Here is a 16,963-nt window from a genome sequence, read left to right as displayed (position 1 = left end):
CAGTCTGTCACTTCTGTTCAGCCTAAGGAAAAAACCTGTTTAGCTCACTAATTAAAACTGAGTTGTGAAGGTATTTAAAGTTTATTTTAGTTTGGATTTTTACCCTTAACTGAAGGTACAAATAAAAGTCAAACTGCAGCGCTGTAAGCCCTGGCTGAAGTAAATGTATGTATCTGCTGAACTGTTGGACGGAGACAAGAGCCTCGGGGAGCACATCACAGGTGATGAGATGCTTCCGGAAACCTGAGCTCATATCGTTAAATCTATCGCTAAGTGGGCCTCAATTAAATGGGCTGATGCCACGGTCTCTGGGGCAGAACTCTGAGTCAAGGATATCAGAAATCTCCTTCTGCACTGCTGATGGGTTTTTTTTTTAATGTTAGCGAGCAAAGGCAAGCGCCCGCCACCTCTTTGAGTAATTTACTTCAGTTGAAGAGGCTGTCACTCAAAAGGCTGATAGTGAGATTGAAGTGAGGTTGATAAGAAGAGTGGCTGTTGTAAAATTTTGACTATCCTCCCTTATGCTCTCCTTTTTCATCCATCTTATCATTCTTTCTGTCATATCTCGCCAGTGAATCTCTTCATGATCTACAGTAAAAGGTTTGAAATGTGCATGTGTGTGTGCATGTGGTTTCCATAAATAACCAATGTTCAAACTTTCTGCTCATAAAACCACTTAGCATAAATGTTGAAACATGACTGCAGCTCTTTATACCAGCTCTGTCTACAGGGACAGTTCACACAAACATAGAGCATCTATGTAAACATTCTATCTCTCTCTTTCTCTCATACATGCACATTATACGCACACACTAACCTCTTAGGTTGCGTATGAAGTCATCTAAGCCCATTTTGCGCTGGGGTTTGATGTTGGGCGAGTACATGTCAGTGTTGAGGAGGACCACAGCGAAGGCTAGGATGAAGATGGTGTCTGGGTTGTGAAACTGCTGCACCACATCAGGGTTACACATACAGTACCGCTGGCTGTGAAAGGCAAATAGGACAACAGAGTTATATATATCTCAAGCCACTTCTTAAAGTGTGATAATAGTTCTTGGATTTTTAGCCATTGTACCACTTTTAAAAAGACACTTTTGAGTTGCCACAGGTATGACACAGCAAGTACCATCAGATGCACTGAAATCCCAGCGATCATTTGAATAATGTTCTGAAGAGTATTATTGCTTTTATATGGACACCAGGACGTGTAGCTGAAATGCTTTACCTAGTGTAACAAACATGGGTTACAAAGGAATAAAATACAGAAAAAAACCAACAAAGTAGTTCCCAGGTTGACAGTTTGTTGAATAAACCAAAAAAAGGGTAACACTTTATGTATTATGCACAAATCACATTTTTTGCTTTATGTACTGCCAAAGTATCATGAGAACAATCCAGATCCAGAGTATGTTGTTAAAGGATGAGGCTGGTGATTTTCTATATTTTCCTTGTCAACAAATTTCATGTGCAGAGCCAAACCAACAATGAACTCATCCTACTTACAAGTATTGTGTGTGTATCTAAAGCTTGATATATCGTATTCCTCTGTGCTGTAGAGCTCTCTTGTTGCCCAAAAATGATTAAAAACATGTCAATGAGCCACACCGCTGCACTGGGTGACATGTTCCTTGACCCCAAATACAATGGTTACTGTTGATTTTTTAGTCTCCAAAGACTAAAAATAGCGATCACATTTTCAGTCTCAGGAGAGCAGTGCCTTGTATGGCAGATGTAGCTTCGCATGTGTGAGAACGCAGCTCCATTTACAGAGCTTCACTAGCTTGTTGTGCTTACATATCTCAATCTCTTGACTTTGTACTGAAGTTCTCTGAGAAATGTATAATCTAGCACAAGAACAATGAGTTCATTGTTGGTTTGGCTCTGCACATAAGATCGCCAACCTTATCCTTTAATCACTGTTGGTGCAGGAGCCTTATTCAGCGTCTGCATCAACTTTCCAGCAACACACAAAAAACATCCACAACTGAGTGATGTACGAAACTACTGCTCTGATGTGAAATCACACTCAGTGGCCAGTTTATTAATTACACCTAACTAAAATTACTGCATACAACAACCCTGCAGTAAATCCTACCTTCAAGAAAGTTTTAATGTTAAATTTTTGTTTTAACTGTTTTGGAGATGTGTTAATTCAACTTTATGGTCATTTTGGAGGCTCTAGTTTAAGGCGCTGTTGAATTGCATTTCATTATACTGAAATTTTATATATATAATATTTTGTCCACCCCATTTACATCAATGAGGACTGATTAAATGTTAGAAACACCTCTCGACACCTTTATATCCTGAGGCTAATACAGCCAATGTACCAAACCTTAATGATGCACTCCCTGGCTTTGTTACATCACACTCACAAATTTCCTCTCAGCACTAACTGTTGAGTTTCAAAATATCAACAGTCAGCTGGGAGGAAATCTTGGGATTTTGGGGGTGCAAATGGGCACAATAACAAAATCACATCATCAGTGCATCATTAAGGGAGATTAGTACAAATTGTCAAAGTTATGAGGGCAACATGAACATATTATTTATGCCACAAACTGAAGCCAATTTGACTGATTTTAAGGCAGATATCTCACCAAATGAGCTGCACTGTTTTATCATCTGACTGATTGACTCAAACACTGACTGATTGTAACTTCTAATCAGATGCGAGGAGCAGTCACTCTGCGATAAATAAGACTGACAGGACACAGGAGATATTTGACAGTGGAAAATGGTTCTGCCGTAGGTAAGGTAACGCTACCCAGCCTGCTTTGGAACCAGAGATGGTGCATTTGGACTTGCTCTGCTCCATTGCTGCCCACAGGCTCCACAAACTCTCGCTTCCACCCCCCTCCCGCTCCCACAGCTCCCTCCCTATCTTTCTTACTGTCACTTACACTTACACAGTGGGCCATTTCAGTGGCGGGAGGCTTTTATCTTTGCAGCCAGGCAGGATGCAGACATGGAGAGGGCTGCTCTGCTCCAAAGGACTGTGTACTTGTCAGAGCATATGCAAGCGAGAGGCCACATCTGAGACCTGCACAACCAGAAAGCCTTTTCCCATACCCCACAGAAGATCTAAGGCCAGAGAACTCACAGGGTATCAATCGACTGTAGCCCAGTTCAATGCCTTTGTTTGAGGAAGAATAGATCCTGCTCGGCAGAAACACTCCTATAAAGACACAATATGAGAGACACACACAGAGGCACACACAAGCCTCCTGATTTGCCAACTTGATGTAATTCTGCAGCAAATTCATCAAAGACTGAATGCAAGGCAAGATCTGCTGTACTGTGTGTGTGTGAGTATGCATGCAAATGGACATGTGCATGAACTGTAAGTGTATATATGTGCATGCTTATGCACTCAGTGAGAAAACAGTTGAGTGAGTAAATGTGTATGTATGTGCGTGTGTGTGTGTGTGTGTGTGTTTTTGCTTCATTCACACTTTCAAGCGCAGGTCTCCATCTTATGTAACCAGTTCATTTAAACACTGGCTCCCAAGCTTATATCGTCATATCTGCATATGAAAGTTGCATGCCAGCTGGCACAAATACCACTTCGTATAAAAGAACTACTCACGACAAGAGTACAACACGCTTCAAACAGATGACATAACAACTATTATGTAACATACATGGCATCGGATGTCTGGCTGTCTCGATAAAGCCCGCTCATTTCTGACCTATACTTACAGCTACAGCAACGGAGAGTGTGGTCTGAGATCGCAGATGAATTTGTAATCTGCACCCTGGGGCTCAGCATGTATGATTGTGTGTGATGTGATTAACTGATGACCATGGTGGGTGTTCTCATTGGCCCTCAAATCAAAAGCAGAGGGGGGAAGTGTCATGACTGCTCCTTTTTCCCCTCCTCCCTCACCACTTCTCTCATGGAGTAGGAACAGACTTTATTAAAAAGATAAGTCTGTTGATATTTTACATTTTTCTTATGGTCAACAAATCCCATGAAAAGGCCAACACCAGCAATGAATTGATCCTGCTAACAAATATTGAGTATTAGTAAAGCCTGATATATCTTGATCATCTGTGCCACAGACCTCCATTGTAGTCCAAAAACTGTTAAAAACACATCAATAAGCTACACTATAGCACTGTTTGACATGTTCCTTTACTATGATCAACATGGGCATCAGGATTTTTTGTAAGTCAACCCTACATAGGGCATCCTGCTGCCATAAATACTCCCTAGATCACCAAATTTGTATTAATCCACAGCTGAAAATAGTCCCCAACAAATGCACATTTTTTCTCATGTTTGTGTAATGTTTGCCAAAAATTACAGTACCCAGCCAATTTAGGAATTTACTGGCCCCTTTTTCCATCCATCCATTTTCCGCCGCTTATCCGGGACTGGGTTGCAGTGGCATCAGACTGAGTAGGGAAACCCAGACATCCTTCACCCTGCTAACAGCTCTTCCTGGGTGAAGAGATATGTAATCCCTCCAGCATGTTCTGGGTCTGCCCTTGGGTCCCCTACTATTTGGACTGGCCAATACATCCAGAGGGAGGTGTAAGGAGGCATCCTAATCAGGTGCCCGAACCACTTCAGCTGGCTCCTTTTGATGTGAAGGAGAAGTGGCTCTACTCTGAGCTCCTCACGGATCTCCGAGGTCCCTTGAAAAATAGGGATTTATTTAGAGCAATTCCACAGATCTACACATTTAGCAACTTCTTATTTTGTTATGGACGTAGTGGTGCAACAGGTATGCAGGCTGTTTTCAGGATTCAAAATCAGGCTCCAAACAGTTGTGCCAATGACATGTTTACCAGCCAAATCTGCTTTTTCTGGCTTCTACTTCTGGGCAGTGAAGTTTTGTTGCATTTTTACCATCACCGCACTCTTTGCACTATGTGACAGCTCTCTCCACTGCTGCACCGCTCCAACAGAGCTTTCCTTATATAGAGAAATGGGGGTGTGGTAGTATGCTAATAACCAATAGCGGTCAGACGCTGTCAATTTAGAATGATTCTGATTCACTAAGATATGCTCGGTGGTAAGAACAAAGTTTGCTGATGCGCACATGTCATGAATCTGGTGGTAATTTTGTGTGTACACTTTTTTTGTGCACCAAGTAAGAACATTTCTATGCACATATTAGTGAATGAGGCCCAGTCAAGGTCAGCAGTTCTCCCCTGCTGAAGACAGTCTGGGCTAAGCCCTTCTTCCCCTTCCTGAGTCACCCAATGGTTTGCCAGAACTTCTTTGAGGCCAACCGAAAGTCCTTCTCCATGGCCTCCCCAAATTCCTGCCATATCCAGGTTTTGCTTGAGCAACCACCTAAGCTGCCGCCCTTTTGGCCCTTCAGTATTCATCTGCTGTTTCAGGAGCCCCCTGGGTCCGCCAAACCTGAAAGGCCTCCTTTTTCAGCTTGATGGCCTCCTTCACCACAGTTGTCCACCAGCAGGGTCTCAGGTTGCCACCCTGATAGGCACCAACGACTCTGGCCACAGCTCTGAACAGCTGCCTCCACAATTAAGGTCCTGAACATGGCCCACTCAGATTCCATGTCCCCAACCACACCCGGGATGCAGAAGAAATTCCTCCAGAGATTGGAGTTGAAGACCTTGCAGACAGGGGCCTCTTCCAGACATTCCCAGTTCACCCTCACTATTCATTTAGGTCTACCAGGCAGCCTCCCCCACCATGTGATCCAACTCACCACCAGGTGGTGATCAGTTGACAGCTCTGCTCCTCTCTTCACCTGAGTGTCCAAGACATATGGCCGCAGATCTGATGACACAACTACAAAGACGATCATCGATCTTTGGCCTAAGGTGTTCTGGTACCAGGTGCACTTATGAACAACCTTATGCTCAAACATGGTTTTTGTTATAGCCAATCCATGACTAGCACAGAAGTCCAACATCAATGCAAAACTCGTGTTCAGATCAGGGAGACCATTCCTCCCAGTCATCCCCCTCCAGGTTTCTCCGTCATTGCACTGAAGTCCCCCAGCAGAACTATAAACTCGCTGGGCCACATCCCTTCCAGGGCCCTACACAGAGACTCCAAGAAGGCAGGATACTCTGAATTGCTGTGTGGTGTGTACACACACACAACAGTCAGAGTCTTCCCCCCAGCAACACATAGCTGCAAGGAGGCGACCCTTTTGTTCCACTGGGAGAACTCCAACACTGCGACACTCAGCCAAGGACTCATGAGTATCCCAACCCGGGATCAGCATGCCCAGGTCCCGCTCCCATCCACTGCCCATTTGGCAATGCACCCGACCCCAGTTTTTATCCTTGCAGGTGCTGGGCCCACAGGGTAGTGACTCCATGTTACTTCTTTGGGCTGTACCTGACCAGTCCCCATGGGTCAAGGCCCAGCCACCAGATGCTCACTGACAAGCTGCTCCAGGAGGGTACCCCGGTCTTTCTCTTCTGTGCAAGGCTCCCATGTACCTGAAATGCTATTTCATTGAGGTATATGAATCGTTCTTAGTCTGGACCCTCACCTGGGACCAATTTAACTTGAGAGACCCTACCAGGGGCTATTGCACCCGACAACACAGGTCCCAGGATCACAGGGATACTCAAACCCCTTGACCACGATAAGGAGACAATTCTCGGATTCTCGATTCTGCCCCTTTTGAATAAATGAAACTATAAATTTTTTAACCATTTTTAAAGATTGATGTCTTTAGTAAGAATGACTGAGCTTGGAGCTGAGAGCTACAGATGAGGGAGTGAAGTCTGAAAGTACTGAGCAATAGGTTAACGCATTGTTGGTTTTGGATTTTTCCTGGGATTTGTTGACAATGAGAAAACAGCTCCAAACAAAGACAATGCTATTTTGAATGCTGTTGGTACCTTTCGATGGTGATTACACACCCCTAACTTTAACTCATACTAGCAATTTTGTGCAATAGAAAAGGACTTTTTGGTTAATGAGTTCAAAGGGGCAGTGGCTCAAGTCATGTCCCACTGTTAACATTGTTGATAAACCTGAGGGTAAGAGCTGCAGATCACAAGTACATCACAAGCAGGAGATGAAAGGTACTCAACAATGCAACCAATTATGTTGAAATAGAAAACAATGATGGACATTTTTATTGCATTTTTAGTCCTGTGGGAAATCTATGGATAATTCGAGGACATTTCAAGGACAGTTGACAGCCAGGGGATGCAAAGTCTATTTGTCTGGTCATTTCTGTCTGCTGTAGCCTCAAAGGATTTTCATACAGAAGGTAAAATTGCATCACAAAAACATGTGTCTGTCAAAGAGTTTGCTAGAGGCCTAGCCAGGCAGTCCACTCAAAGGCACCTGGGAGTGTGCAAACTAGAATAGGTCTCTCAAGGTCCTCTTGGTATTCAAATGAGCCTTCTTCAGCAGATAAGCTCATACATTTTTGTGACTAGAAGGCGAGAGTCAGCACTGACAAAATGAGCAGAAAACCAACTCAGACTAAAACCTCATGAGTACCAAATGTGCACTTGTACATATTAATTTATGATTTTTGATGGCACACAACTGCCCGGCACATACAAACAACCAACAAACCCTCAAGATTTGGCCAGAAAGTGTCATCCAGAGGAGAAAGTTGTGAAATAGAGCATCTATTTTTGTCTTATGGAATGCACACTGATTGCCTGCAGCTCAGATCTCTGTTATGATTGGCTGACAATCAAATACTGCTGAGTTTAGTCAAAGGTTACAGGCAATCAGTGTAATTTGTTAATGATACAGAGCTTTGGTCTCATCAGAGCGTGCTGCACTGAGCTAGCAGAACCAGTTAAACACTTTGCCTATACAGTTGGCCCATTAGTATGCCATTCTGGATACGTCTGCTACCCCAAGGCTGCGAGATGAGATCAGAGGAGTTTTTTTCTTTTTTTTGATTAAATTTATTGCAAAATATGTGAGCTTGGTTACGTGTCATTGTTTTTTCACTTTGCATAGGTGGCCACAGGCAAAAGGTCTTTTCATTAAAAGAGTTCAGAGTGCCCTTACAAGCCCTGCTCAGTCATGTGATGGACTGTTGTAGCGGGGAGTCATATTAAAGAGTGAAGCCAGAGCCTGTTAGTCAGCGAGGCCAGTTTTGAGCGAGTTGACAGTCTCACCTAAAGGCTTCGATGAGTCTCTCCACTTTCTGTGCTTCTCCCTGAACACGAACATGAGCCTGGAACTTTCTCAGGGCTTCATCGAGCTCCATGCCTGAAAAATCCATCTCATCCACAACACAACTGTGAAGAGACAGACAGAAAGACAGAAAACAAAAGAGAAAAGGAGAGTGAGATAAGGTTTTTAGTTCTAGTGTTTCACAGAGAAGAGAAGGTGAATAAGCGAGTGTGCGTGTGTCCGTGTGTGTGCATGTACAACAAACTATGAGTACCCAAGTGCTGATGGCAAATCTTCCTTTTACAGTCACACTTCCATTACAGAACCACTGACCTGGAAGACGCACATAGAGACAACATGTTTGCACACATAAACACACACACACACACACGCACTTTGTGCAAACATCAATGGAGAAGAAAGGGTCTGACGACAGTGGGAGATAAGAGGGAAGGAAAGAGGGGATGAGAGGGTGAAATAATGAAATGCAAAGAGCAAGGGGGCAAGAGAGAGGTACATGAAAGACTGAGGACAGGCTGTGGCAATGGAAGTACATAAACAAATTTGTGTATGTACGTTTTGCGACCGTGTGTGTACATCTACGTTGGTATTTGTGTCCATGCATGTGTCTGTGTGTCAATGTGAGAGAAAGTGAGGGTGTGTGCTTGTGTGTGTGTGTGTGTTCAGTGCAGTGACCTATTTCTACAGTCTCTGCAACAACCTCAGCAAAAAGCCTCTCTATCCTGGATCTCTGTCTACACTGGTTGGATGCAAAAAGGGTGAGCATGAAAGCATTAAGTAAATGCGCGTTTTCATGGATGTGTTGCATTTATACAAGTGCTGCATGTCAAGTTTGTCTGTTATCACGTGTACTGTATATGTGGGGCTGGGTTCCAATAGCCAGTTCTGTTTTTAGCTCTTTTAAAATACCTGAATTCATTAAGTTCTAACAAACCTCTTGTTTAATCTTTCATTTCCTCTCTTTTTTTAGAAGTAACAAAACATCCAGGGAGTCAAAATTCATTCTTTACCTTAGAAAGAGTGGTTGACAAAAATCTCAAGGTTCACTTATACTGGAGCTTTTGACCATATCACATGGTCCTCATCACCAGATAGAGTTTGCTCAGTTGCCTTCAAGCAAGCGTACCTTTATTTGGCTAAAAAGCTCCAGAATTGTGACTTTCAACATGGATGAGCAATCATGGGGGTGCTCAAAATCATGGAAAGTTTGAACATCTACAGTGGCAATTAAGCAATCTAAAGAGCTTTGTGTGATATGGTCGAAAGCTCCAGAGTAGCCTACTAAATCATCATTTAGTTGTAAAATAAAGCATTGTAAGTCTCTTACTATCTAGACATTAAATCTGCCGCTGTAAATGTTCATAAGTCATATATAAATTATAGATTTTTACCACAAACTTTCAACTCTGCAGCACAAGGGATTTTAGACCAGATGCTCTACAGCTTTTTTCCAGAAGGTAAATGGTCAAATAATCTATTGGAGGGGTCTTCTTAATGAACTAAAGGACTAGCTAAAAAATTAATATAAAGTGTCATGCTGGAGGAGGAAAAAAACATCCAAAGGTTTTTTTCTACAACCTGGCAACACTTCTCATGAAAAGGGAACTACAGGAGTACTACACAACCTGTGAAAATGTCTTGTCTCATTTCTAGTGCAGCTCTGGAGCAGCTTTCAAAAGTGAGTAATATATGCTGACGATGTCATAGTGATTGGTTTTTGCTGCTTTGACTTTAGCCATCCTTTCTTTTAAATTAGATTTTTATCCCCAAACTTCCCCAAAACTATCCCTCAAACTTTCTGGAGGTGTAATACAGGTAATAAATTGCTGCAATACCCCTTTAATGGCTTATGACAGATCTATAAAGCATTAGTGAATGATTTAAAATTTGATTTGATTTGAAAAGAGGTTATTTATAACCTTTGTTAAAAATCTAAAACAAAACTCATCTCCATGAACAAACTCCATCATCACTCATGAAGACTGTGAGGTGCAGTATAAATGTCGCCATATACAAAAAATGAGGACTCACTCAAGAACATCTCTGTTGAATTGCAGCTTGCTGTTTCCCAAGAACTCTCCAATCATCTGTCTGCTCAGGCCCTTCCTCTGCAGCAGGAAGTGAGCCACTCCAATGGCTGTGTCTGGGACGAAACCACGCGTGATCAGGAAGTGGATGCCTCTTTCTGGGTTCCTGCCCGCAGTAGCCAACAGCAGAAAAGCAGATAGTGTTAGAGTTAACAGCGTGTGTATGATGTTTCTGTGCATTCAAGCGGAGAGGTGTGTGGGCCAGAGTGAGAAAGAAAATGCGTAGCACTGTATTTAAGAGAAAGGGTGCTTAATGTGTGTGTATGAGAGAAAGTGTGTGTGTATATGTGTGTGTGTGTGTGCATGGGGTGTGCATGTAAGAGGAAGAATAGTATAAAGAGAAAGAAGGAAAGGACGAGTGCATTCATGCACAAAAGCTGTTAGCTCTGGACCTCTGGATCAGACCCACTGTCACTGATGCATATGAGTTAATTTACTTTAATTTGCATTTAACTAATAAAAAGTGCAGGCCAACCGTGGACTCTATTTATAGTAACTGAGAGGCTCTCACATTGTTCATGACCTCCTTGACTGCCTTTCCTCTTCAACTGCATTCTCACTCTTTTCCTCTGTTTGTCCCCCTCCCTCCTCTCTATCTCCAACTCTTTTTTTCATGGACATCACAACATGCCACTGAACAGGCAGCTCCTCCAAACAATCACAACACTAATGAGCAGCTGCTTAGAGCAGTTTGCAGGGCTACTGGAGATTTGTTAGACACACATTGTAATAAGTGTACTTTGAACCCGGAGCCAGAAGCTGCAGAAATTTTTCACAATTTTCTGTGTGCATGAGCGTGTGTGTGTGTGTGTTGTCTGGCCACTCACACATTGAAGAGGTTGAGTCCTATACGGTACAGGCGTTTGCGGTGTGTGTCTGTGGACAGGGTTGGTGAGCGGCAGGAAGCCGGGTCCTGGCAGCGATCTCTTGGCAGAGAGACGACCAGGGCCTGCAGGGCCTCGGGGCTCGGTCCTCCTGGAATCTGCTGAGGATGAGTGTAGTGGTACTGCTGGTACTGGGTGTAGATCTGGGCAGGCTGCTGGTTAGACTGGGCTGTGGAGATGGAAGTGGATGTAGAGGTAGAAGTGGAAGTGGACCCCTGTCTGTCTGAGCCACTCTCCCCCTCCGTCCCTCCTACTCCTGGAGCTGGCACTGCTGAACCCCTCCTGGATCCTGGATCGACCATTTCCAGCTCCTCACTGGGAGGAGGTGCGGGAAACTCTGGCTCCACACCCTCTGCCGACTGGCCGTCTCCCCCCCCAGCCATCCCACTCACAGAGGCTTTCCTATTGCCAGGTTCTCCTCCACCTGTGTTGCCCAGAGAGGTGGTGGTTGTGGTGGTAGCAGAAGAGATGGTGTAGGAGCTATTGCTGTCAATGTGAACAGTGACATCCCTGAAGGCCATGAGCAGCGAACTGGCACTGCGGGGCAGACAAGCACTCTCAGCAGCTGCACGAAGGGCCCCGGGGTCCATCAGTAGGCCTTTCCCCTCTCCACCCTCTGACAAGCTCCAACCACGAAGGGCATCATCAATTGACTGGGCCAAGGAGTGCAGCTGCAAATTTTAAAAAAAAACAATGCTTTTCTTTAGGTCAAGGGACATGATTCATGGGTGGAAAAGTGTGTGATACCAGCAGATTTGCTAATTAGTATTTGCTTATTATTTGTAAAACTAGATGAAACTAGATAAACAGGATAGTGACTGAACAAGCCAGCTGAGACAGTGTAATTTAGTTGAAAGAGATACAATGTAGATATAAGGCTTGATTAAACAGCTGAGTATCTGCTCTTTGCTTGGGTGAGCGTAGGATTCAAAGGCGGGGAGGTCAGGATTAGAAAATGATGTTGCCTGTCAGTGGGCTGTAGATTTATGGCAGCACAGCTGTAGGGCTTAATGATTGGTCAAAACATCAACATGAATACTGTGATTCAATTGGAATGTTTATCCAGCTTTTGGCAGATTTCACAGTATATTGATAAAAGTAAATATGAAACTACATTTCTTTTTCTGCACCATTTTGGATCCCTACTCAGAACAAAGTGTATGGGAACTATAACTGAATAAAAACAGTTATAAGTGCAGCACTCACTTGTTCAGAGAAGCAGTCCTCCAGCTGTGTGAGTGTCTGTCCAGGGGTTTGAGTTGGAGCTGGTCCTGGGCCTGGGCCAGCAGGAGGAGCAGCTGCTGGGGCAGACGCAGGAGAAGGGGGCAGAGAGGTGGAGCGACACGGAGGCGGAGGTGGTGTTTTGGAGCGCAAAGGTATCTGTCCTCCTCCCGGATGCAGACTGTAACTGTGTCTCTGGGTGCTGTTCCGGTTTTGGCTTGAAGGGCTGGGATGGCGCAGGGAGATCCGACGGGGCAACTTGCTCTCCGACAGTGAGTTACGGATCTTTTGGAAGTTCTTGCTAAGCTGGTACTGACGGAAAGCTGTCTGGATGCGACGGGCGGCCCGCCTCGCTATGAGATGGCCTCCATACTTCTGCTCCAACTCTTCTATCTGGGGAGGGGAAGAGAGTGAGGGGGTGTGAGTTTAAATATCAAACATGTTTACAAGGCTCCGAGACTCACTGAAGACACTGCAAAAGTGATACTGCAAAGCACACAGATGCCACTGAAAAATATTTACTCATCCAGCAGCAGACAAATATCATGTTGCCATTTTGTGCCCATGTCTACAAAAGACCAAAAAAATTTCAGCATTGTCTGAGTCATGAAACTCACTCACACCCTTCTTAGAAGTATCCTTCTTGCTTATCTGCCAGCTCTTTTAAAACCGGTGAGGGTTTATGGTATTAGAGCCAAAGTAAACATCATCTATCATCATTCAACAGCTAATAGTGGCTGAAGGGCCAAGGGAAGGAGGATGGATGGGCTGTGACAAAGGTGCTGTTGAGAAAATGAATAGAAAAGTAAACAACCGCACAAGCCTATATCTGTGCTGCTTGTTGGCAGAGCCCAAAATCTCAGCATCCTCCAGAATTTTGCCCTACTATATTTTCAGCAAGAGGAAGAGACGAAGGAAGCAGAGGCAGGGAAGAGGGGACAAAGAGTAAGAAAAAGGAGGACAGCCTCATGTGTGCCTGGGTGTGTGTCTGCTCACACAAGCAAACACGCCTACAAAAAGTGCACAAACACACACATACAACAGGAGCACGCACTCATATACACACACATTGCAGAAGCAATAGCAGTAGCAACAGAAGACCCTTCAGCAGTTTGCTATGAGAAATAAAGACATCTCCAGCCGCCAGAAGCAGTTATTAACTGTTACCATGACAACCTAGCATCTTTCGTGTTCCTCTCGCTGTGGCGGTGGAAACGATGGTGTTCTTTCTCATGTCAACAGTGACAGAAATAGATCTGAATGGGAATCTTTTTGTCACGCAAGGCATAATGTCAAATGATCATCCTGTCACCCTCTTCACATGCGCTCACCTCCTCACACTGAAAGAGGGATGGAGGAGTCATCATTCACTCTGTCCCAAACACACACACACACACACACACACACACACACACACACACATACACACCTGAAAGAGAAGTCACACCTTACATTTTGAGAAAAACATACCTGTTTGTTTTTATTCTCCAGGGTGATCTCATACTCGCTGGGTCCCTCCCTCTTGGTGCCCTCAACTTCCTGTCTGCTGGAGGACGTTCCATCCTCCAGGCTCAGCATCTGTCCGCTGCCACGGAAATAAGAGCAGAAAGCTATCAGTCCTCATCCTTCCTGACCTCCAAAACTCTGCCGTTATTGCAGTGGCAGGTCATCAACTATGTGGAGTGTGAAGAGCTTCATGAGGGAGGCAGCAGGTGGAGAGCAATGTGTGACTGTGGCGGCTCGGGGCGAGGAGGACGCTTCATGTGTCCAGCTCTGTTTCATCAGATTTGTGGCTCCACTGCAGGTTGCAGGAGAGAAACTCTGGAAATGTGACCGGGATGAAAGAGTTTACACTATAGACTTTTGCTCTGTCCTTTTATTAATTTACTATTGTCTACATAATAAAACCCCGATGGTTTATGCTCTAGCAGGGCTGCAAGCAACAATATTTACATTAATCTGTTGATTGTTTATTAATCGATCAATTAATCAATATGTTCAGAAAAATGTCAGAAAATAGTGAGAAATGCCTGTCACAATTTATCTGAGCTCAAGTTGACATGTTCAAATAACTTGTTTTGACAAACGAACAGCAATAACTCACATTGTGAGAAGTAGGAAACAGTGGAAATTTCAGCATTTTTAATTGGTCAGTTACAAATGTTGCTGATTAATTTTCTGCTAATCAATTAGTCAGTTTGACTAATCGTTTCAGCCAAAATCTACAGTGGGCAGTAAATTGAGATTTTGGACACTTGTGAAGTTTTGCAGCTCACTGTCAGTTGTAGTGTAACTGTAATTTACACATCTATCCAATGCGAAATATAGCAAAAAATAATGTAATGACACCACATTTTACACCGTCCCAATAAAGTTAATTATATAGTTATTTATAGAGCAATGTTTTGATGACAAAGAGATCTTTGTTAGGCTCTGTCAACTTGTCACCACCAGAGCACAACAAGCAATGATTTATCCACACACAAATACAGTCATCACTCAGGTGGTTTCCAACTGCATAATTAATCATCGATCTGTTCCAAGACAAATAAAAGCAGAATTACACTGTCTGAAACTCCAGGATTTAGACAATAAATTTAAATGATGTAAAGTAGACATAGAGCACTATGTAGTAAATGCAGGTTGATTTTAGACACAGAAATTGAAAGAATAGTCATTCACATTTGAATCTACTCTGAAATAGTCGTTTGGCGCACAAACAAAGTTCCACTAGATAAAAGATGTGTTACCATAGCAATTACATCATTTGGATGTCAGTGGCGGCTGTGATGAAAAGTCTAACATACTGAGTCTGCTGCATAGAACTAAAAATTACTGTTTTATGCAATTTTTTGTGTTCTGCTGCTAGGATTATAGTATGAAGGGAAAGAGTTCAAAAACATTGGAAGCACTGCAAGACAATAACAGAAAATATCCTCAAAATCAAAAATGACTTGCAGTAAAAGTAGAGGAGTAACCAAATCAGACTCCGCAGATATTTTACAATCACTTCTGTGATACAGCAGAAGTGGTAAGCAATTACAAAACAAAATACATTTAAATCCAGCATGAATCTGACCCAGGGCACTTTTTTATTCATTTCATTTCAACACAGTTTATTATGGAGGCTGTCTCCAGTGCATGCTGCCTATGATAAAGTGTCCCATCCTCCTCTTATAATCCCAGGTCCTATCCACAGATGGAACAATGTTCTTTTAAATGACAGCATTATTAGAATTCTGTGAAAGCCATACAAGGCTTACCCCAGCAAATTATTACCATGACACAGCAAAAAGTGTCCTTTATATCCAAGTTCTGTTGTTGACAACTCAAGCTTCATTCATCTTGGTAAGATTTAGAAGAAAACACAGAACAATCAGCACTTTTTATACAGCCAAACTGGACTAATGTAAGCATAGAGGTGAAACCCTAAGAGGTTTTATTATAGTGTGCAATTATGACTGTGTGTGTGCGTGATGCTGTGTACTCCAATGCGATAATACTTACTCTAATAATTTTTACACAAAGTGGACCAGTGCTAAACAAGTCTGGGGACACTAAAAATCCTGCTCATGGTTAAATAATGAGTTCATCTCTAAAGTTCCTCTTTGTTTTCTCTGATTGCTTCGAAAGCAACTATTCAGTGTCCCCAGTCAAAAGTCAGAGATAAGGGCAGAGAAGCTGGTCATATCTTTAAATGAGATAAACCGCCTGAGCGCAAGAGAGGGAGAGAGAGTGGAGCCAGAGGAATGACAGAGATGGAAACACAGAGAGAGGAAACAGGACGATACCGAGAGATTGTGTTGGTGTGTGCATGCTGGAGGCTGTCTCTTTCGAAAACTCTATTAAAACACCGCCATGCCCCAGCGCTGCATCAGAATACATTAGAGTACATTAGAATACATTAGAGGATTTAAAAGCAAGACTGGAGCTATTAATGCATCTGGACAGCAAAAGCCTCCATAATGATATGGGTGCTATACACTCTCTCCTGCTCTCTATCTCACAATCCCCCCCACCCCCCCGCCCCCCACACACACACACATACACAGTAGCAAACACACCAGGCACACACCCACAGTCTCTGCCTGCCTGTGTGATGTCATAGTGGAAGAGAAATGAACATCTGTCGAATCGTATCACTCAAGGTCCCAAAGAGACCTACAGTACTGTACAACCACACACACACAGAGGCTGAGGAGAGGAGAGAAAAGGCATGGCAGGTTAGGCTGGAGGCGGATCTCATGACGTCTCGAGGGGGGTGGGGGCGGGGGGGGGGGTTATTTGTGTGCTCCGATGAATTCAGAGGATGACAGTTAGTGTGTAAAGGTGGTGCAGGTTTGCAGCCACCAGGCACTCACAACTTCATGTGATGATAATGATGAGCTACACTGTTACACGGTGCCCCTACATCTCATCATCTCAGCTGGCTGTCCACCGCTGCTGTGCCATTAGCCCATCCAATCAGGACTGTATGTGGGTGTAGGAGTTAAGTCATCAGATCAGAGAGAAGAGAGCAATTCCAGCCAGACAGATGGTGATATTAATAAAAACAGAATGTGAGAGGGCTTGATAGGGAGGGATGAGATAGAAATAATGGTGGAAAGATGATTAATAACGACAAGGGCTTCCAACAGACTGGTAAATAATGAGTAGAG

The 16,963-nt window shown here is 43.6% G+C and overlaps 1 protein-coding gene across 3 annotated transcripts in view; it reads right to left on the bottom strand.

Moving 5' to 3' along the window:
• Positions 1-16,963, bottom strand: part of iqsec3b (IQ motif and Sec7 domain ArfGEF 3b) — a 32,294-nt gene that overhangs the window by 8,471 nt on the left and 6,860 nt on the right. For all 3 annotated transcript variants that reach the window (XR_010928398.1, XM_067589638.1, XM_067589639.1), the window contains exons 3-8: positions 13,776-13,890; positions 12,291-12,698; positions 11,028-11,755; positions 10,145-10,306; positions 8,095-8,217; positions 818-984 (exon numbers count right to left, since the gene is read on the bottom strand). Coding sequence is in view for 2 of the 3 variants with exons in the window: in XM_067589638.1 (XP_067445739.1) it covers positions 818-984; positions 8,095-8,217; positions 10,145-10,306; positions 11,028-11,755; positions 12,291-12,698; positions 13,776-13,890 (1,703 nt within the window). In the remaining variant the exon portion in view is untranslated. The remainder of the gene's footprint in view (positions 1-817; positions 985-8,094; positions 8,218-10,144; positions 10,307-11,027; positions 11,756-12,290; positions 12,699-13,775; positions 13,891-16,963) is intronic.

Source organism: Thunnus thynnus, chromosome 5, assembly GCF_963924715.1.
Source record: "Thunnus thynnus chromosome 5, fThuThy2.1, whole genome shotgun sequence".
Taxonomy (NCBI): domain Eukaryota; kingdom Metazoa; phylum Chordata; class Actinopteri; order Scombriformes; family Scombridae; genus Thunnus; species Thunnus thynnus.
This window is presented reverse-complemented; position numbering and strand designations above follow the sequence as displayed.